Below are 21,877 nucleotides of genomic sequence, written 5' to 3'. Positions count from 1 at the left end.
TCTCTCTCTCTCTCTCTCTCTCTCTCTCTCTCTCTCTCTCTCTCTCTTTCTACCGCTAAATCTATTTCGATGTCAATTCCATAACATCATGTATTAGATAGTTCGCTTGAAGAAATTGGCGCTGATGGTACCGAGAATGTATCTATAATCGCTTTGTGAGCCAAACATATGTTTGAGTCGGAACATTTTCTCGAATTGTCGAATAAAAACGCTTGTTCTGCTTGCATAAGCAGATTAGTCGATAATAATTATATTCATAAACTAATCGATTCAATGGATCCAGCAGAACTTTAAGTGCCATATCGATACAATGGCTGAAGCCAGACGAAATAATTGCTTGGGATTGGCGTTCTTTCCCTCAATTCGAGTCTTTGTTGGTGGCGATGGCGGCGGCGGTGTTGGCAGTATCAGTGCCAACGGTCGGTCACAAGTGTATGTGAGTGCTCTGTGTGTATGTGTGTGTAAACTGTGTAACACGCAATGCAGTGACGCTGCCAAGAAAATAAATACTTTTTGAGAAGTGCGATGAGCATAAGTAAATGAAGCAGAATAAGCAAAATGTTTAAGTAATAAGTTCAGTCGGTCCTAATCTCAATGCGACCATAATGGATGATAATGTAATGTGTTATAAAATTCCGCCTAATTCACATTGCAAGTGCTCGGGCCTTTCACAAACAGAGAACGGCGAAGAAATCGCCGGCAAACTCCAACTTGCCATTTTCCATCTTTACTCCACTTCTACTGGTTCTTTGGGTTGGCTTTTGCGAGAATCACAGTCTGCATTATCTCATATTGCCATGCATTCTCATTCAGTGGCCGCATTTAATCTATGTGTTTGCATTAGTGTTTATATTGAACCGTGCCAGAAGCTTAAAATGGCTCTTCGTTTTTATGTTGGTCGCTTGATTTTTTTCTTCTTCTTTTTTTTACAAACTCTATGTGTGTGTCTCACTTGTTTCTGGGTGTATGTGTATGTATTAAGCTTAAACCAGTTGTTGAATGGTTGCCAAACGCCTTAACTGGATTAGTTTTCGTTGCGAATACATTTCTCTCTTCGTACGAGATTTGGAAAGCATTTTGTTGGCGCTCAATTTGGTTTGGTTCCCGAGAAGCATCTCTGTGTGTGCGTGTGCGTGTTCATGTTTTCCGCCTTTCTTGCGGTTTTGCAATGATTATGTGGAACAGCACGAATATGGATTTAAGATGAAGATACAACCACTAGCTCTAACAACCACAAAGCTGAGCCAGATAGAGAACAAAAGCATCGTCAGTAGTTACACTCCACAAAATGCCATCGCCCAATGATGCTACTTAGCCGCCAAACGTATTAATGAAGTCGACGACAACGCACATACACTGGCGCACAGCGAAGCGAACGTAGAAAAAAATATGACGAAACCATAAGAAATCATAAATAGCCAAACAGACAGAAGATGTTTGCATTTCATAACCTCTCCACTTGCGTTATGTTATTTTGTATAATTTTTGCATTTGGCTTTGCCCATTTTCTATTATTATTCGCAAAAATATTATTAAAACGCTCAGAAACATTGAGACAGGGCCGGAATGGCGGCAGCAGCGAAAATGGCAAACTTCTGGCGACTTTTTTTTGTATGATTGTAGCCGCTGCTGCTGTTGTTGTTATTTTAGCAAGATACAAAGCTTTTTTTTCGTTGATTTTTTTTTCTTGGATGCTCTTTTCGGTATGATGGGGGAAAAACGCTGATATTCTTCGGAATGACTTATGGAAAAATTCAAAGTATTTCTCATTAGTAAACTGCGAGTCATAAGAATATTAAATACCAACCACATTCTCTCTCTCCCACTCGCTGTTTGTACACATCGAACAACAGAAGTGCACACGCACAACCATTTGTTTTGTTCGAAGCATAGAACAGTAGACTATTCGCTGAAGTTTTCCACCACATCTCACTCCCTCGTTCGCTTGCGCTGTGTGAGTGTTTGCATTGTTTTCATGGAATAAGCTTTGCTGAGCGCAGAACTTTAGCAACACAAAGAGCAAAAATTGTTTTCAAGATAAAGTCCGTGGCATAGCTACGAATTTTACCATTGAAAATCTTGTGGCGATTCTTTTCTCGGTTTTCAGCGTATAAATATGATAATGGAACGTAAAATAATAAGCAGATTGTAGAATATCTGATGCTGATAGTTTCAATTTCAGGCAACCACTGAAAATGGGCTTCAACTATTGTCTCAAGCAATGAACAACGAAATGCATGCAGCGAAGAAGAAATATGACCGGAAATGTGCAACTGGATTTCAAATGGAATATAAAATTAAGCTTTCAAGTTTTCATCATTTTGAAATTCCGATGTTGAATTCTTGAAACTTTGGACGATTCAATGAATTTTATTTATTCTGCTTCGCATTGCATTGCATTGGCTTCGTCTGAATCTGTGAGTCTTCTTATCGTTTTGAGAGGGAAGGAAGAACTCAATTTCACTAACCGACTTCATTTTTTGTGTATGAGTCTCTTGGTGAACTGGATTTTGCAAGCACGCGAGAATTCATACGAAAGAAAAACGTGAAGCCAACTAAAAATCGCACGCGAAAAAAACGTCGTGAGGTCATGTGTATTCAACGCCAAAAATGCTAACTCTGTCAATGAGCTAGTGCATGATGTATTTACAATTCGGGTTTCGCATCACTAGCATCGTTGCTATTTATGACAATTCCATTTTTGCTTAAGTTTGTTTTTTCCCCAAAAAATCGTAGTGACTTTATCTCTCGACCCACGACTTTTTCCTCGAATTCTATCACGGAAAGAAATGTGTGCATTTGTTTTTAGATGAACTTACACAAATAGAATGTTAACAAGTAGAGCGGGAGATAGAGAGAGTGGTTGCCGGTGGCGAAACGTTGAAAATCGATGCTCAACATCGAGTGAAATTAATTCAAAATATCCAGAGGAAAAATGCCGTGTTATTCTTTTCGTCGTATGCATAAGGAGGGGGAGTGATGGTTATGATAAACAGAAGCAGTGATTAGAATGATTCGTTTGAATGCATCATGTACTCGACGATCGAAATGTCTATTTCGTGTGTTACTTACGTTGATATTCGGTCGAACCCATCAAATCTAATGGAATTGCGTAACTTTGGGTATAAAATCAAAGTTTGTAATTTGATATGTTGTCTTCTTCATGTTTTCTGACCATTTCTCTCAACACATACTTGGAATAGAATACTGCCGAATATATTTGCTGCTTGTTTTTCTACTTAAGCGCAAGAATGTAGCAGACATTTGAGATTTGTTAGTCAATTCGTCCCAAAATTGCGCAATCCGGTCGCAAAATGATGAGTTCAAAAAGACACAAATTCACTCTGTGATTCGTCAAAATGGCTGTAATTATGTAGCTTGATACATTCGAACGGACAAAAGTGAAAAGGAATAAAAAAGATGAGAGAAAAGATTCTAATTTAAGGAGTGAAATTCGAGCTGAAAACTTTTCCAAAGCAACTTCGTCCTAGGGAAAAACAAGACAAGATCCGTAGTCACTCGCCAACTTCTTGTTTAAACGAATCTCTTTTCTTGAATGTTATTTGATACGTCCATTACCATTATGTATTCGTTTGTTGTTGGTCTCCTTGGTTCTGTTCGCTTTCTTTTCTCTCTCCCAGTGTATCTTCGCATGTGTAAGCAAAGAAAATCTTGACAAAGTTCGGTTCGGGACGTTCGCTCGATGCCAAAAGTCTTTCTTTTCGTTGTGAAACAACGAATTGAGGAAACATTTTTAATACGAAACGAAAACATGCACCATGGGATGAACAAGAATGTTCATCGGTGTGCAGCGCTGTGCTGTGCTCGCTTTTCTTCGCCTCTCTGATAATGTGTCAGCTTTTTTCATAGGAGTTGTATGGGATTTGTTCTTTGTTTGTCGCTTTTTTTCAGCGTGCTGAGATTTATGTTGAGATTCGATTTTCGAAAATCCCATTTCAGCAAACCGACGAAACGCCATTTTCCATCTCGTTCCATCTCTTTTTCTCGCTTGCTTGTCCCGCACAAACTAGTCATTCGCATAATACTTTCCCGAATTCATACATTTTTATAAATCCAATTTTAAAATTTATGATTTTCACGTAGCAAATACATATTTCGTGGGTGTGTGTGTCTTCACAACGATGCTTTTTTTCGCTTCGTCTTTTTTTTCGTTTCTTTGCTTCGATTTCTTTGGGAAGTTTGCGATATTTCATCTGTTGATAAATGCATTGCATTGAATTTTTGTTTCAGCAAATTCGCTTCGGTACGTACAGGGAATCCGGTTTTGCAGCAGAGAAAATGCGCACCATTTTACCCAGGCAATTGCAGGTGAAAGCTTGTGAATTGTGGGGCAGTGAGTTTGACAGAGCGAATGAGTGAGTATGAGCGAAAAAGATGCATTTTTATTCCAGTGCGGATTTTAAATTTGATATATATATTCATTTGTGTGAAGATCTTTGTGCTGGAAAAAATCCGGCATATTTCAAGCCAGCAAATTGGATTCTTTCACTCAATCGCGCTTTGAAGCTGTAAAATTGGTTAAAAATGTCGCACTTAGAGAAATGTGTCATAATTTGAACTTTCCATTAGATTATTTTCGTTTGATGTGCACTTTTTCTCTCTCTCTCTCTCTCTCTCTCTCTCTCTCTCTCTCTCGCTCTATCCGTGTGTGTGTATGTGTTTGTGCTTGCGCGCCTGTCAAAGAAGCGCATTACATTTCGAATAATCCTAATTATGCGAAAGTGCCGAGTGTTTTATCCGACATTTCCTTGTGGGTGCGATTTGAAATGCGAAAAAGCTACTCTGAATGGAAATATGCCGTCGACCGACTGGAATATGGCAAGCTGTTGATGTCAGACAAAAAGAAGAACAAGAGCGACGAGCACAGCGTAGTCATTCGCTTTTGAATTAAACATTATAGAGGTTCGCTTTCAGTACTTAAGCTTATCATGACTTGGATGGATGAAAAAAACCCTTTCTTTTTTCCATTCAACATATTCCCACATTAGTTGTAGTCCAGAAATGTGCCAAATCGTGTCATGCTGTCAAATTATCATGCGAAAGAGATGGATTATGTCTACAGCTAGCCGCACCACCAGTTATTGACATTTTACTCAAGCAGAACGAAGAAGCGAAAAAAAACACCAGCAATGACGACGAAAGTCGACTCCTATTTTATTATGAAGCGTTATTGTTTTTGAAATCGGCTCGATTAAACGAGAGCGCAATTTGGTTTTCTTCGCTTCTCTTTGTTTATTCCGTTCCGTTTGAGCAGCATAAATGGGCTGATGCGATACATTGGATGGTCCATTATAGATAACTATTTTTAATATTTGATTCGCTTTGCGACAACATTCATAAATGCTAAGTGGCTAGAGCGTATAATTGAAAAAAGCACGAAAAAAACGTAGGAGAGGAGCGAGAATGAATCGAAGAAGAAGAAGACACTGGTGAGTCGTTGTGTCAGCATTTATGTGCAACAATGGCCAATCCAAAACTCTAATCAACTGTCGCCATCATTATCGAAAATTATCGCACAATAGATACATATATTGAATGGCGAGCACAGATGATTTTTACGACAGACGATTAACAATCGGCATTCATGTTGCTGCTGCTGTCATCGTCGTCGCTGCCGCTGCCCTTGCTCAATGGAAAACCCGAACGGCGCTCATTCACACCCATTGCCATTTTTGATAACAATTTTACGACGCAAATGTGTGCGCCATAGTGGATGTGTCCATTTTGCAAGCTAGTTCAGCCATTGCGAAACGATTCCATAATATATCCAATGGATGGTGGTTAATATTGATTTTATGTCCTTAAGTAGTTGGCCATTTTTCGAATGAGCCATTTCCATTGTCACACACTGAGTGTGTGTTTGTGTGTGTTTGTGTGTGCGAGTGTACGTTGCGATGTCATTGATTTGTGTGCTCGTTTAGAAATTTATTCGTCGCTTTCTCGTTGAATGAGTCTAATTTATAACCGGATTGCCAGTCAAAATGGCATCATCGAAACGATTGCAAGTGAAATATTCAGCTGGAATCGCTTACGCGGAACAATATCACCGAATCGATTCACTCACAGCAGCGTCCAGCGATGAAGAAAAAAAAACGTGAATGGGCCAAATAATTTATAAGCACCAAACTCTCGATATCGAGCCGAACACACGCAATTCAATAGAAATTGGAATGTCGGCAAAATAAACAGAATTTATGTGCCAATTCGAGAATTGTTTCTTTACAGAGAGACTATCTTCCATATTCTTTTTTTCTCTCTCTCACTCGGCGTGTTTGTTCCATTGAGGCATCATGAATTGAAACTAGCTTGCAAGAGCTTAAAGTGACAATGAGCATTGGGTATTGAGCAAATAAGAGGGAAAAAAAGGAAAAGAAACCTAAAACGCAACTATTAAGTCGAATGCAGTCAAAGCGGAAAAAATCGAGTGAAAGTCGTGTTTTTGTCACCAATTTTTTTTTTCGTCTCTTTCTTCTTCTTCGATTCAACTTTGAATTCGTTTGTTCCGTTCCGTTTTTTTTGCTTGTTACTGCTGTTTTTCCACTCTTGTTGCCGCTTGTTACAACCACTCGAGATATTAAGACTACTTCCCCATTTTGGCAATAGTTAATAGACGAATTTAAGGATTTTTTCATCGAGACGAAGAGAGAAAGAGAAAGAAAAGGAACCTATTCCAACCGAATTTTTTTCTCTGTCAGCTGTGAGCCATTTGTTGGAACGACTGCACAATTACTTCGGAAAACAGCAGATTCTCACTATTGCGAACAAAGCGTACAATTTTTGTTTTTTTTTTCATTTAAATAATTTTTCTTTCATTTCCCGAACCGAGGGTAATTAAATAAAAAGAACTTTGTTGGAGTTTGGTCGAACTTTTCTCTTTCTGAACAGCACAGCAGACATGGAACGAGAAAGACGCTGGAATGGCTAAGAGCAAGAGAGTGATTGAGAGAGCAAGAGAGAGCAGATACACAAAGCAGACACAATCGGTTGAAAGTGCTCAAAGCATTGTTCGCCATCGAAAATAGTAGCCGTACTGCAACTTCCCGCCTCTCGCTCTCTCTCTCTCTCTCTCTCTCTCTCTCTCTCTCTCTCTCTCTCCCTCTCTCTCTCCCTCTCTCTCGCTCGATGCGTACGTGTCACGTTCAACACACAAACAATTTCCAAAGCATTCTGCTTTTAAACACATTTACCATTTTTCCTCTTTCATTTCTTCTAATTAGCTATTTTTTCTTCACTTAAAAGGAATTATTCTTCTCCTTCTTTCTTCTCTCGCTCATTGTCTCTTTTTTCCTCGGCACTCAAGAAGCTAGTCTTTGTGTGTATGTGTTTCTTTTCAAGTTGCGTCTTTTTGCCCTGAGACTATGCACTGCCCGTGTGATAAGGAAAATGCTCAATGGCAGGCACGAGAAGAAGAAGAAAAAAAATTAGCGAGAACATAATGAAAGTTTGGACTGCAAAACGTCTCTGGCAGCAACTAGAAAAATCGGTTTTAGTGAAGATAAATGTACATTCAATGGAACAAGAAGATGAAGAGACCGAAATGCCCAAACGAGCTGCATTCTTGGATGCACTCACTCATGGAATGAAAGTCGCAAAAACAAGCCTTTCATGGAGATCGAAGGAAGAGAAACGAGGGAGAGAAAAAGGTCGTGAGACGAAGAGTTAAAGAAAGAGAGGGTCAAGGCAGAGACAAAAAAGAACGCATTTTTCTTCGACGGCATGGAAAATTAACTATTACCATTGCCAAACATCTATCTTTGTGTCGTTTCTTTGTGCGTTTGAATTTCGAGAGAGAGAGAGAGAGAGAGAGAGAGCGAAAAAAACATTCTCCTCACAGCCAGTAAATGCATTGACCCAATTTCCGTCTGCAAAATGCGTCGCTTAAAGAGAAATCATCAGAAAATGCATTCATCTCTTTTTTCACAGTTCGTTTGGTTTTTTCTGCGCATACTGAACAGTCCAGAAACGAACTGATAAATGAAAATTTATTGCACGATTTTGGTTCAACCCGAAGACAATGGCCAACTTATTTATTTTTTTTTTTGCTCTGCCGCATACTTGGCTCAATGCAATGCAACTCGCAGGGAATTCTCGGTGTCGCTTTTGTAGTACACATACACACAGGCGCTCGTTCACTACGTTCAACAAACGTTGTTGGAGCAGTATGGCATGGCCGATAACAGAAAAACGCCAAAACTCACTGGATTCTGAGTCGAAATTTGTTCAGTGAAACAAAGGCTACACTTCCCTTTTCAATGCAATCGCAATGCGAACGACAAGGATGAAAAAAAAACCATTTCGTTTAAAACATATGAAAATGACAGATGAACCAATTGTTCTTAACTCAAACAGCGGGAATACGGCAACGAAAATTTTGCCAATTTTTTTTTCTCTACTTCTCTCTTTTGCTTTCACTTCAAAACATTGTTGAAAATGTAATTCAATTGCAAACATTAAACTGTAGTTTTCATTTTAATTAAATGTAATTTCGAAATAAAATGGTGCACGTTTTATCCCAAAGCTTGAATATGCTATTCTAATCAATTTCTCTCTATTCAATTTCATTCAATTTACTCAACAAAAAATTCAATTTTATTCACAAAATTGTGGAAAAACAAAAGAGACCGAACACCATTGACTAACACTTAACTCAGAGCTGGAGCAGCAGCAAAAAAAAGCCAAATTCATAATTGAATTGAATTGAAAATGTAGACTTACCGGCAAAGTAGGCCAACATAGCAGCAAGTATAACAGCTACGAAAATTAAGGCAAAACTAAAACATTTCCAAGAGCACCTGTGTTGACATCGCTTGTCTATGTGAAACCTGCAAAATACCGAAACGAAAAGATAAGGAGTGTGAGTGAGTGAAGAGAATGAGAGGGAAAATGGTCAAAATTGAAAATTAATCCATACAATAACAATATAAAGATAATAATTTCTGCCGTTGGATGCATCGTTCGGCTAAAACGAAGGAGCTCAGTTTGTTGTTGTTTGTCCCATTTTTTATCACGGCGAAATGTGGTTCGTTAGCTAACACTCGAGAAAATACCTGATGGGTTTGAGAAATGCAAACGCAAACAATACATCTAACTGTTTGCTATGCAAAATTAAATTTCAACTGGCGCATGCAACAAACTAACCATTTTTGATGAAATCTCTCTCTTTCTCTGTTCCTCTTCATCATTGTTGTTGCTGTTGTGAGGTGGTCTCTGTGCAAATTCATTTTTTGATGTAACAGGAAATTCATTTCAATCAAAAATAATTCATTGAAATGCGCTCGTGATGGATGAGAGCTGAGTCAAGCGACAGAGAGAGAGAGAGAGAACGGTTTTACTCTCGCATCAAATCAAATATTTTTTCTCGGAGAATTCATTGTTTATGATTTTCCGTGGAAAAAATTGATTCATTTTATAGTCGAATCGAATAATTAATTTTCCATTGAATTGGAGTACACTTGGCTTCACGAAAATCAAGCAGAATGGCTTCGAATATTAAAATTAACTGTAATCCCATGATAAGTTTTGCTCTCCGAAGACTCCGACAAACATTCTGTACATATTGTATTCGAATGGATGTTGATCGGATTGCACATGTAAATGCGTACAGATTATTTTGTTATTTTCACTTGTGAAAACTTGTGAATAATTGATATTACAATCAAGTGAAAATTCATCATCAAGCCCCCAGGATTGGTATTATTTTCTATGGCATCGTCATCATCAAAAGACGTCCAAAAAAGCTTATTAAAAAGTTCTCTGCAACACACACACAGACACACACACACACATTAGTTTCAATGTATAGAAAGAGAGATGAAAAAAAGTCCAGCTAGCATATATGTATACATACGCTGCTCGAAAATAATGGTTGAAGGAATCTGGGCTGTAATTGAAATGAAAAAGAGAATCACTCTCAGAAAACTATTTAAATATGTATTACTCATGTGATATTTTGAATTTAGATGACGGCACAGAGCGAAAGAGAGAGTGTGTGAGCGAGCGAGTCAGAGATATGTGATTCAAATGAGGGGCAAGCGAATGCGCAAATTCATTCACTTTTCATAAAAGCGAAAACTTCAACTCTCAAATCCCTTTGGAGTGTTTGGATTCGTGTGATGTGTTAGTATTTTCTGGTGAAAAATTCCAGCGCCAGGCACAAAGTGTATTTCATTTTGGCCCGTTTATTGCCACCGACGATTGAATCGGAATCCGTAATGTGAGTATGTTCATTGGTTTTGATGTGTGCTTTTTGTTGGTATTTCATTATGGCAGCCACAAAAATGTACACAAAGAAAAGAATCCCCGGAAATTTTGGGTGTTCGCCGTAAAATTTGACATTTATATATAAATTTCTATATACATTTTACCGGCAACACTTCAATTTTCCGGGCGATGACATATTTTCGAACATTTTATCAAATACTATATATATTTTACCGCTTGAAATGACAGATGGCGCTAATTTCTGTTGGAATATTTGAAATTATGTCATCGCCCGGAAAATTCAAGTGTTGCCGGTAAAATGTACATAGAAATTTATATATAAATGTCAAATTTTACGGCGAACACCTTAAATTTCCGGGGATTCTTTTCTGTGTGTAAGCATCCGAAAAGGAAATTGAATTTTCCTTCATTCACATTTAAGCTGTACATATAACTGTATACAGCATATACAGCTTTTTTTCCTCCAAACATCGACATAATAACTCATTGCCAGCGAATAATTGCTATTTATTATTATCATTTTTATTTATAGAATACACAATTGTTTCCTTCACGCTGGCATTCGCTGAAATATTCATACGAATCCAATCTCAGCGCCTCTACAGAATTCCGATCAATTCAAACTGAAGCAATTCCGAAGTCTAACTCTTTTGAGACTTCTTTTTCGCTTTTTCTCTATCTCTTTCTGATTATCCCTCTATATTCACATCCGCCCGCAACCTCCATCGCCTTTGCCCATCCACTTACATATATATTTCATTTTCCTTTGCAATAAAAAGCATTTTCAGAGACTTAAGAGCCAAGCTCTCTTTCGCTTCACAGAAACAATGTGCACCATAAATATTTAATATTTTAATAAAACACAACTAAATTGGATTTTATTTCGTTGTGCAATTTCTTTCGTTTTCGTTTTCGTTTTCGCCTTTTTCGTTCGCATTCTCGTTTGAGCTGGGAGCGGAGGAGCGGTTTTTATTTCTCGATTTCATTTCTATAGTGGCTTAACACAAATGCTTAATAAATAATATTCGTTGGTACGATTACTTGTGTTTCTATGATGATAATAATATTTGCGGTGGAGTACAGACACTGAAAGTGGAAAGCGCATTCGACTGCAAACAACATACACATACACACTCACACACCGCATTCTCGTCGCCGTCGTCTTCGACGTCCACATCCCGAATGTTATAGCTTCAAGAAAGTATGTCATTTTGTTCGTATGTTCTTGTTATTACATTACCATCGTATCGTTTCCATTACGAGGAATGATGTGCACAATAAGGAAAAAGCGAGAAATGGTAAACTTTGCTGTCATTCGAGCGTTATGCTTGCTGTTCATTGCACAGCACAGCACTGTACAGTGCAAGTATATACCATGGAACGGCAATAATCATAAAAGGAATATTAGGTTTTCCAGGCAAAACTTATGCAAACAAATTGAAGGAGAGGTGGTGATGATGATGGTGGTGGTGGTGGTGGTGTTTGTGTTCATTTCGACCAGCATATACAAAAATAAATGATTTAAGGCATTTTCGGTGCATCAGCATTTCGCAAAATGTTTGCCTGTACCATCAGGAGACACTTTCAACGAGAGACCAATGTCGATCATCTATGGGGAACAACGACAGCAACAACGACAGCAACAGCACAAAAAACTCTCAAGATGACGTTTTAGATCACCTTGAGAGCGCTGAGCTGCATACCAATTTGGATTGGATTATAGCTCAGTTCCGGTGCTGTCGGTGCTTCATTTTATTTTGTTTGTTTTTTGTTCAATTCGCTTACCTTGACGGTGAATATGGCGAGTAATGTGGTGTATGCACTGAATGTGATGAACGTAGCGGAAATCCAGGCATAACTAGCGGCGAATTGCCACCAATTTGGCAGTGTGGACCAACGTCGTTTTGTGACATTTGTTGAGGGCCCGTATTCAACGGTGTGGTAAGTCTGCAATGGAACAAAAAGAGACAGAGAATGTTAACATGATTTAATTTAGTTGTGAATTTGAATGCATTATTTTTTGGTGGGATTCTGAATAAAATGCGGCCCTGGCTTATTGACCCATATTCGATTTATTTAAGCCAATGGAGAAAACCCAAAATTTTCTCACTCCTGAAATTATATACTCAAACACCGAAACGTATACATACACAAGAGAGAGAAAGAGCAAAAAATCGCTTTGTTACGGAATTTATTGTGTATTCCGTTGTTTTATGGAAATTTCCTATCTTGCATGTTGATCTATCATTATTGCAGCGAACAGCAACAACACGAACGAACGAACGAACGAACGAGCACACGAAACATTTCCTGAGGGACCAATTGCATTTCCATTCGATTTATGAACCGAACACAGGCGCATTTGCATCACTTTTCTCTCTACATACATTCATTCACTGAAAATTCGTGACACACACACACAAACTCTCATACACATAGCGAGAGCAAGTCTCAGTCTGCATTTGCTATATTAACAAGGCAGAAATCACACTGTACTCGCTGTCTTGTATAAATTGCATGTAAACGCACAGTTGAGTGCTTCACAAAGGCAAAAACTAAATGAAAACACAATAAATATTTTCCTGCTTTTCCCATCAAGAACTCGAAGCACCGGATAAAAGGGAAGAAGGAAAAGTGTGCTCTCGCAAAATACAAACCAAGCCATTCCATTGCGAACGTTACTTGGGCTGTAGTCAAAGTTTAGCTAAAGAGAAGCGAGTGAGAGAGAGAGAGAGAGAGAGAGAGAGAGAGAGAAGAAGAGTATGCATGGCTCATGGATCAAAAGTAGTTTATGTGTGTGCTCAAGTTACATATCCGGCTCGGAAAATGTGCACTACTTAAGATTAACGGAAATCAAACTTTTGTGCAAAGTGAACGGCATTTGCTTATTATGTATGCTTCTATGCCTTGTTTCAGAAATTTGTGTACGGAGTGTATACAATCCTGAGTTCACTGTGAGAGTGTGTCTGTGTGTGTGTGTGTGTGTCTCTCTTTCGTTCTGCCGACTAACCTATTTATTTTGTGATTTTCAAAATACAGATTCGTAACCACTAGGCCACCAAAAACAATGTAGTCTCGGTATAGTAATAGTTTTTGCGAAAATGAGTGTCATTTGCCCGCACAAGTGCATCGACGAGCGAACGAAACAACCGACTCGCTTGATCGCCGACGTAATGACATAACACACGCAGAAAACCTATTATAACTATTTCAACGTAATAAATTCTTGCGAAGTTCTTCATAGCAATTTACGGTGTTTGTACTTTGGGTGTTTTGTTCATGAAATCCTTTCTATGTATCCCTCTACTCTGTGATGTTTGATATCGCTTTGAAATATATTCAAACAGCACCAGATTAAAGCCGCATTTTCTTCTTTTTTATTTGCGTTTACATTGCAAGCATAGCTATTATCATTTCGGGGGGAGGGGGGCATAGTCAGTCGATCGAGACGTGTGAATTGCAAAGGAAGCGGATGTTTGGAATTCCAAAATAAGGCTATATGCCGAACCGAAATATACACAGCTACTGAATTATTATAGATTGCGGAAATTCCAGAGGCCAAAAATCCATTCTTTATTCATTTTCACCATCGCAGAATGTGCTTGTGTGTGAGTGTATCGTTAGATGACTATTGACATTCGCTGTGCCTGAATACAAAGTGAAAATATGCGAGAATATCCGTCCTTAAATCAAATAATTCACATTGTTATTGTTGACGCACATTTCTGTTTTCGCCCTCTCTCTCTCCTTCCCTGGTTCCATGTATCGATATTTTATTGATGTTATTTTTACATGCCTAATGTGTGAGAACTTTTGCAACATATCGTGCCGATGTGAGTATGATTTTGATTATTCGCATACATTTATTTTTATATTTCGTTTTTGGCCTGCGATGATGACGACTACGACTACAACGGCATCGGCATATCAGCATGGATTCATAGAGATTTGTGTGGGGCCTTGGATCTATCATTTTGACATTGATAACAGCCGATTTGTACAGCATTCATCCAGTCAAGTGAAATCGATTTGCACGCTTATCCACACCAAACACCCAGAGCGAGCTCTCTCGCTCTCGATATCTCTCTTTCTATCTCCCATCGAATAGCATTGATCTGATCCGCAGGCAGGCACACACACACAAACATCGACACGCAACCATAATCCATAGATTGGAAAATCTAATGTGACGTGAAAGGAATTTCGTTTTCCCAATCGATACACAATGATGTTCGTTTTTGGCACCAAAAGACGAGAGCGAAAGAGAAAAAGTACACACACAACTCGGAAAGTGTCGATATTCCATGGCACAGATTATTCAGATAAACACTTTTTGTCAGCATTTTTATGAACGTTATACCGCAACAAAGAACCTTGTTTATGTGCGTCGATATCTAATATTCGGCACAACGTTTTCGCCACACACTCTCACTCTCCCGTTGCGAATTGGCGACAGCATGAGAGTGAATGTGCAAAAACTAGCCGAGAACAAAAAATTATGTATCGTATTTCATTTGCAGCATGCACGGTCGTTGTTCAACAGCGCATAGCGTTCGATAAATGCTCGAATAATAAATGAGTATTTGGTGAGTGTGTGTCAGAGAACGAAAAAGCTCAGAATGATTTTATTATATCTCGATGTGTCTACACAAAACGCACAGCAGCGCGCATCACATTATACATCATGGTCGATTGCTGAAAAACCAATATTTCTATCATTAATTTAATTTCGAATACTGATTAAGTTGTTTCTTTTGGGGGCATGTAGGCGATCCAGTCATAAAAGCGTCCGCCATTATTATGTTAATCTTGTTTGGGCTCGAAATCGATCGTTCTTTATTCTATTTGCCGATGATTGAATACCAAATGGAATACCCATTCATCTTAACAATAAGCATAACAAAAGCCACAAACGATATGAAAACAAATAAACGCATAAAACCACAGAGCAAAAGTCTTTTGCCAAAAGAATCTTACACAAAGAATACACCAGCCACATCAAAATGTATAGCAGATAATACAACACAACTTGCTAGACACATCGAAGAAAAAAGCAGAAGAGTCAGAGAAAACTTGCTCACAACATGCAGGAATGGTCTCGGTCGACCGGAATTCGCAATTAAGTTTTGTTTTCCAATGAGATTGACCGCATTTAAATTTGGCTATTTATTACAAGGACGACAATTTCCGTACCAAATTGAAATATGCATGAACACAAACCGTCAATATTACACATCTTTCGAATGAGCGACAGAGAGAGAGAGAGAGAGAGAGAGAGCGAGCGAGCGAGAGTAAATCAATAAGTTTTGTCAAACAAAAATAAAACATTTTCCAAAGTCTATTTGCTTTTGGATTGAATGTAATATTCTCGGCAACTTTGTCAGAGTTTGTCTTGTACACTGTCACACAACTATATGCTTGAATATTTCATAAATAAAATCGTAACTAATGCCAATGTTGAATAACGATGACGACACTGCTTCAACAACAACCATCATTCAGCGAGTGCGAGAGCTAAAAGTTTCGTTTTCTTATGTGTCGTTTGATGTTTTGTGCCGAGCAAAAAATAGATCGTTTATCGGGGCATATAGCTTATACAATTCAGTCTGAGTGACAAACAGTACAGTCAGTCATATCGAGAAAAAAAACCTATATCAGTTGATATTTCCGCAAAATATGAGCTTTTCCATTCTCAAGTCCATTTTATGTTTGCAGAGGACTCGAGCGATGAATGAATAAATGGGCTGAGAAGTTTGATAACGATTATTAGATACATTTTTTTTTCTATTTTTCGTTGTTTATGCACACAAATAAGTCGACGAATTTTGTTTCACTCCACTCTTCTGCCATTGAGCATGTGTTGATTCCATAGGACTCCCACAGTATGGAAAAAAGAGACAGAAGAAACTCCTTCAAACTTGCGCCGATTTTGTTTCGATACTCAGCAAATAAATTTCATATTGAAAGCTCTGTGTGTTTTTTCGTTGCTCGACAAAGAAAGAGAGAGGAAAATATTTAACGGATATTTTCGATCACGAATCTGTGTGCGGAAACTTTTCAAGAGCGTCATCAATGTAATCAAAATTTATTATGTTTCTTTGTACTGTTGCCATAGGCAAATGATGTTGATATACTTTTAGTCACATTCATTTTTTTTTTCTCTCGCATCGAGAAGAAGGAACAGTAAAATGCAGGATCACACAAAATGCTTTCAAGCGAAATGACACATACACACACATACAAAATCTTCATTCAAAATATTTACAAAATATGTAAAATAGATAGTGTTCAATGCATGCTCACATTCGTTTCACATATACATTTTGTGCATACGTAAATCCGAATCGATAATGATGCCACCGTAAACAAGGTGCATGCAACGGTGTGGTTTCAACGAAAGAGTTTGGAAAAAAAAGGAGCCACCAGAGAAGAGCAAAAAAAAAACCACTGGCAAAAAAGTTTTGTGGAATTTCATATATGTATTTACTTTTTGTTCAGTATTCGGTGCTATTGAAACGGAACACTTTTTCTGCTGGTTACATCAAAGCCATATGGATGAAATAGAGACAAAATTTTGGAAGACAGTAAAATCTATCTATTTTTCGACGATGGCATTTTGCACTCATGCAAAGCATATCATATTTTCCAACTAATCATACTCAATATCTCTCTGATGGCTTGAATCATGAGAAATATTTCAATATTTTTCGTATACGAAGCGCATTCAGATGTCATGTATTGAATAAATAGCTTTCGTTTATCCATTCTCGAAGTTTAATGAAGCTGTTCAACATAAATATTTGCATAGTTTCGTTCTTTGTTCGTAAGTTTTTTTCGTCTCTTGTTCCCTTTCTTACTCGTTTCCCACTCTCTATCACTGTCATTCTCTTTCCATCTTCTCCATCTGTTTTGCTTGCATGAAATACAGCCAATGTGGTTTCAATATCAATGGACGGGGGGAGCCAATAAACTTTCTAACTGACTGTATAACTTGAGATTTCCAACAGGAAAATTATTTTGTAGAAAATGAAAGGGACAATTTTTGCGATGGAACAACAACAACAAAGACACTTCGTTTGCATGTTCAGCGGGGTACGGTGTATTGATTGATGGTCAACTGTAAAATGCCAACGATAGAATGTCGAGAATGCAATTGATCGAACGAGTACACACCAACACTTTGACACATAGTTTGCACGATAAATTTCATTGCTTTGGCATTTCGCACTACCTGCTGTGCACCAATTTTGCCCATATTTCACTTTGATAAATAATATCGATTATGATCCCGAAAGCATTAGCTTATAATTAGTATGTATTAACATTGATTTATAATTCGCTTTTTGCCCGGAGCGAACGAAAGTGATGGAGGAAGCTGGAGCGAGAGCGAGGGAGAGCGATGCATCTCATTCCACGGTTGATTAAATGAGAGTTATATGCCACTTTGTCTTTCTAAATGAACATTGGAACACATGAGGTGCTGCTAACCGTGAACATGCATAGTTTGAGCGTGTGGTTTATGGGGGATGGGATGGATAAAACAATGTGTAGAAAAGCCGCAAACTTTTTTTTCTGTTCTCCTTTCCGCATTTCGTGGCAGTAAACGAGATTCAATTTTAATATTGTTGTAATTCGATTAGTTTATTCACTGGAAATTCAACTGATGAACTATATTTAAATATATTGAAATTGATGTTTACACACAATTCGTGTGTAACATTATATTATTACAAAATTCCATTGAATTTTCCGAATTTTCCGACTTTCAATAGAATTCCATCAATGAAAATTCTGTTGGTATGACATTCAATGAAACCAAGTGTAAACAAGGTTGCAAGCGGTGGCTTCCGAGAAATGGAATAAAATATGATTGGCTATATAAAATGGTGTTGATCACACGTCAGTGTCAGACATATGTGTGTATTAAACGAATTTAATGATGTTTTGTCGCATTATTGCAATTTTGACACATACGCAATATGTTAATCGATACAACTCATAATTTAATACTGAAATTAAAGCAAATAATTAAGAAAATTGAGCATTTCAATATTTTACCGCCGCCGATGATGACGGCAGCAAATATTTTCATTTTATTACGGAGTCTGCAATTTACATGTCAATATGGATATTTAATATTGAGTATGTTGCAGAAAAAAAAATTGGGATTGCTGTTTATCCTCCAATGGCTATTTGATCACGACGAATCAATTGAAAGATATTCAAAATATGAATTTCATATTTGATCGATCCCGTTCAATTCGCCGCTTTTTTCGATTTTCTCTTTTTTTTCGTAATGTACACTTTGGCATAAAATGAAAATGCATTGTATTGTAATTAACTTATTGCACGAACAAAATGCAATTCAATTTTGTGGTTTTTTATTGTGCTTTGGTCAGGGTAAAAATGTAATATTTAAATTGAATTTCAGACGAATTTGACTAGTGACCTGTTAAATTGTATCGAATTTGCAATTCCAATTTCATTGTTTATTCAGTTTGATATTGGGAGTGAAAGAAGAAAAAAAAACAGTTGTCGAAGCAAATAGATGTGCAAGCCCTCGGAATAAATTGGACATTGGTCGGTTTTTGATGTGAATGAAGAGAGGAGCTGTCGATATGAATGTTTCGATTGGATGTTGCTAATAAAAGAGCCGCAATCCAGTCAATTCGAATGAGCAAATATTTCGATACATTTGAAGGTGATTGCATCGAAAGGCTTGCTCTTGTTGCTTTTTTATCTTTTATCTCTCTCTCTTCCATCAAATTGATGCGAACCCATTTGAATAATATAATTGAAGTTTGAATGATGTATCGACGGCAGTTCAACATTTAAATACAATAATTCACCAAACACGTTTGCATACACACAAAGAGACGAAATGAAAGCTAACACAATGCCACTCGAATGCATTCAAGCCAGAAATATGCAGTGTGTGCTGCCCCCGTATAAGTATGATTCGTACATCGCGCACATAACAAATGTTCGCATCGCAAAATGCCAAAACCCATAAATTCTGTGTTGACTCATCCACAGGCGTGACATATTAGTCGTAGCCGCTTCGTATTCGTTTCACCATTCATTCAGCCAGCGAATCGGGGTGATGCAGGTAAATGCTTTCTAAATGGAATGTAATTGTCGAAAATTCATTGGAATGGATGTCCTGAACTTTGCGAGAAGTACATTTATCTATCTCTCCGATGACAATTGCACACGTGCTTGAGTCAAAGCCAGTAGCAACCGCAGTTCGTATTTACTACATATATATCTTCATTCTTTTGGTTTTTTCTTGTTCCATTCCATTTGATCAATATTGTGTATTTGTATTTTGTATGTGAATCGCCATAGTTAACCGAATGCACAATCGGAATTTTATTGGTTTACTACAATGCCCGTGGAACATTAATTTGTGTGACAGCGAACAAATTTGATTATTGTATCAATTCGAATTTTGAGCATTCATCGAACGTTAAATAACAATATTCAATTAAATGCAAATTGGGGATGAGGACAAAATGGTTTCAGATTATGAAGTGCATGTATGTTCGTATGTTCGAAGCTTATATTCAAATGAAGGCCGAAGCACAAGACCTGTCATCAGAAAATTGTACAGAATTCGATGGGTTCATATGCATTCATTGCCCGGAAGACTCGTGCACAACCCATATCTCCCAAAATACATGTCAATAAATTAATCAAAATATCCGGTTCGTATCGAACTGTGTACCAATGTTCTAATCAACTTGTCGGGACATTTCTTCTTTTTCTCTGCGTGTGTGTTTTATTATTGGCAAATTCATAAACTTCAATTGAATCGTTCGAAAGAGTAGCAGTTTTCTGATGCATTCATGCCTATAATCAAATTTCATTTTGTCGATAATCAAATTGTTTGTTGCGTTTTTACTCTCTCTTACGCTCGCTCGCTATTGCTTGCCCTGTCATTGACTGCGGCCACAGGCACACAAACAGCCCGAGATTGACAGCATCATTCGAGCGAGCGAGCGAGCAAACGGACGGACATTTTACCCGAAAAACCAATAACTAACCTTAAACCGAAAAACATTGCTCGTTACAACGCTCATTCAAATGACACACCGTTCACTGTGCTGATTATTTATTTTCGTTTTGGACATTGCCTGCGTTTTTTGTTGTGTGTGTGAGAGAGAGAGAGACCACGCGCATTCCATGGATTATTGTGAATTTGTTGCTGGTCTTGTTTTGGCCGGTGTATGAGGTGCTTTTGTGTGTACACCGAAAATTTCATAAATATTTTAGGGACGTGCCGGAATTGAATTTTTGTTATCAACACACAGCGGCAACGACACCACTTTGCCAAAATCACGGCTCGCAGAATAGTAAGAGGGCCTTATTACGATGCTGTCGCAAAGTAAATTGTCGTTGAGCATGAATTTCGTTCATTATTGCTTTTACGCCGGATACTAATAACTAACCCTCAATCGAAATTTCATTATGTCATTGTTTCCTCGGTTGTGTCGACCTCTTTGCTTGTTATCGTCCTCTCTCTCACTCACACTCCCTCTTACTGCATCGCAGTCGGTGTATTTGTATGGGAAATTTATTTTTGCGTCTCTCATTTTCTCTGGCCCCGTAATTTTATTTATATTTATGGATATTTTTGTTTTTCACTTGCACTGATTTTTTCGTGGTGGAGTGGGCCATTTGTCTGGGGCCAACGGTGCGTGGAGAGTCGCAAAAGAAATGGCCGCACACACTTACAAAAATAAAATTATTCCACATCATTAGCGTTGCTCGAGCGAACGAACAAACGATTTTGTGGGTGCGTGTGCGTACTTATGACCAGACTGACTTAACCAAATTAAGCAAATTTTCGCTATGGCATATGGTTGCCACGGTAGAAATGGCCAACCGTTTATCAGCATCGTAAATTGAGGAAAAACATTGCGAGAGAGCGAAGAAGAAGAAGAAGAAGTAGGAAAAAAATCGAATTTCCAATTGGATATCGAGTAATTGTATTTGGATTTACCTTTTTAGTCCAATGAATTGTGTGTATGTGCCCTAATGTGTTTTCGAAACGGCAAAGTCATTGGAATTAGATTCACTTGGCATGTTCTTAATGCCAGTAAATTACTCACAAAATCGAATGGACACCAATGTTGAAGCCTGGCAACACAGCGATCTGCCATGAAAATTCCATGTGGCAAAGGAATTTTCTCTGAGAGAACATAGCTCGGAGCATGAAATCACATTCGGTCTTCGTATAATCATCGAAAGTTGAAAGGTGCACAACATCTATCGTATCTATTATTAGAGATAATGGTTCTGGTTCTGGTTTTGCATTCAGCAAATGTAGTGTCATTCTTCGCAATGCTGACCTCTCTGTGTCGCGTTCGTCCAGAAAACACAAACACACACGTATAATATGTGGGTGAAATCGAATGAATTAGAATTTGGTTTGTTTTCGCCTGGTTTACATGTAAGCAACGTACCGTTTTCATTCCATCGGATTTCATCGCATTGTGCGCATTAAACTTGCGGAAAATAAAGTATTAACTTGATACTTTGGCTATTGTTTTCGTGCTCGGGGTTCCCCATTAATATGTAGCACAATATAAATAAGTAAAACGTCCGACAATATGAAACCTTCAAAGCAAAA

The 21,877-nt window shown here is 38.0% G+C and overlaps 1 protein-coding gene across 8 annotated transcripts in view; it reads right to left on the bottom strand.

Moving 5' to 3' along the window:
- The window catches only part of LOC129566358 (teneurin-a), a 382,371-nt gene that overhangs the window by 81,315 nt on the left and 279,179 nt on the right, over positions 1-21,877 (bottom strand). For all 8 annotated transcript variants that reach the window (XM_055442213.1, XM_055442214.1, XM_055442217.1 and 5 more), the window contains 2 exons: positions 12,028-12,189; positions 8,737-8,843 (listed from right to left, as the gene is read on the bottom strand). In XM_055442213.1, coding sequence (XP_055298188.1) covers positions 8,737-8,843; positions 12,028-12,189 — 269 coding nt within the window. The remainder of the gene's footprint in view (positions 1-8,736; positions 8,844-12,027; positions 12,190-21,877) is intronic.

The sequence above is a fragment of the Sitodiplosis mosellana genome, unplaced genomic scaffold (assembly GCF_009176505.1).
Source record: "Sitodiplosis mosellana isolate CC-2019 unplaced genomic scaffold, AAFC_SMos_1.0 Smas_scaffold_3, whole genome shotgun sequence".
NCBI lineage: Eukaryota > Metazoa > Arthropoda > Insecta > Diptera > Cecidomyiidae > Sitodiplosis > Sitodiplosis mosellana.
The sequence above is the reverse complement of the archived record's forward strand: the minus strand, read 5'-3'. Positions and strand labels throughout refer to the sequence as shown.